General features: G+C 38.9%; 1 protein-coding gene across 1 annotated transcript; it reads left to right on the top strand.

Moving 5' to 3' along the window:
* Positions 1-89: 89 nt before the first annotated feature.
* LOC103522285 (mitochondrial import inner membrane translocase subunit Tim8 A-like) lies at positions 90-895 on the top strand. Its single transcript, XM_008487391.3, has 2 exons — positions 90-168; positions 620-895. Exons 1-2 carry the CDS (start codon positions 133-135, stop codon positions 785-787), a joined length of 204 nt encoding a protein of 67 aa, XP_008485613.2. The 5' UTR covers positions 90-132; the 3' UTR covers positions 788-895.
* Positions 896-1,010: the final 115 nt, after the last annotated feature.

Here is a 1,010-nt window from a genome sequence, read left to right as displayed (position 1 = left end):
GAGTGGCCTGAAGGCAAACAGTAACAAAGACCTGGAGGACTTTCTTATGCTGGAACGGGAGAAAGCAAAAATGACAGCCCAAGTAAGAGTGGCCTGAAGGCAAACAGTAACAAAGACCTGGAGGACTTTCTTATGCTGGAACGGGAGAAAGCAAAAATGACAGCCCAAGTAAGTGCAATGTATTGTGAACATGTAGGTAAATACTTGTCTACGTGAGATATGTTAGTTCTAGGGCTCATTCCATGAGTAACTCTGCAGAATTCCTGACTTTTTCTTCACCTTTTCCCGTGTTTAGATGGGGTCAGCCTTTTTTTTGTCAGCCCTCAATCAGCCCTAGGGTGATTGCTTTGGGCTGATATATTTAGTTTTGGCTACAAAATTTTAAGAATACATGCCTTCGCACACAACCTTTGCTAATTTTCTGCTTTATTCCATAAAGAAAAAAAAAAATCATAATTTATGCTCTTGGCTTTTTCCAGCCACACTCAGGCTGGGTGAGGTTGATATTTTTTTTAAAGCAACCATGCTCTTGTCTTTTTCCAGCCACACTCAGGCTGGGTGAGGTTGATATTTTCGTAAAGCAACCAACTATATTTTGCACTTCTTCCCTATGTTTCAGATGTTTGAATTCAACGATATTTGCTGGGACAAGTGTATGACAGACAAACCAGGCCAAAGATTGGACAGCAAGACAGAAACTTGTATTGTGAATTGTGTAGATAGGTTTATTGATATATCTATGTTCATAGCAAACAGACTAACCCAGAGAACCAATGGTTTAGACTAGGTACTTTTTTGATGTTTAACATGTAGAAGTGATATTTATTTCCATTCTCAGTTCCTTTGTAAATAATGTGGCTAGTAGGTACTGTACTTAGGTAGCCTTGTAACAGGGTAAAATGTTTAAAGCTTGTTTAGGAGAGCAAAAATAAGGAAGCCTGGCTGGGAAGTAGGTACCTCACTGGGTCTTTTGTTGATTTTTTTCTTTTTTACCAACAAATAGAAAGCCT

This window comes from Diaphorina citri, unplaced genomic scaffold (assembly GCF_000475195.1).
Source record: "Diaphorina citri unplaced genomic scaffold, Diaci psyllid genome assembly version 1.1 scaffold7764, whole genome shotgun sequence".
NCBI classification, from domain to species: domain Eukaryota; kingdom Metazoa; phylum Arthropoda; class Insecta; order Hemiptera; family Psyllidae; genus Diaphorina; species Diaphorina citri.
Note: the sequence above shows the minus strand (reverse complement) of the source record. Positions and strands in the feature narration are given on the sequence as shown.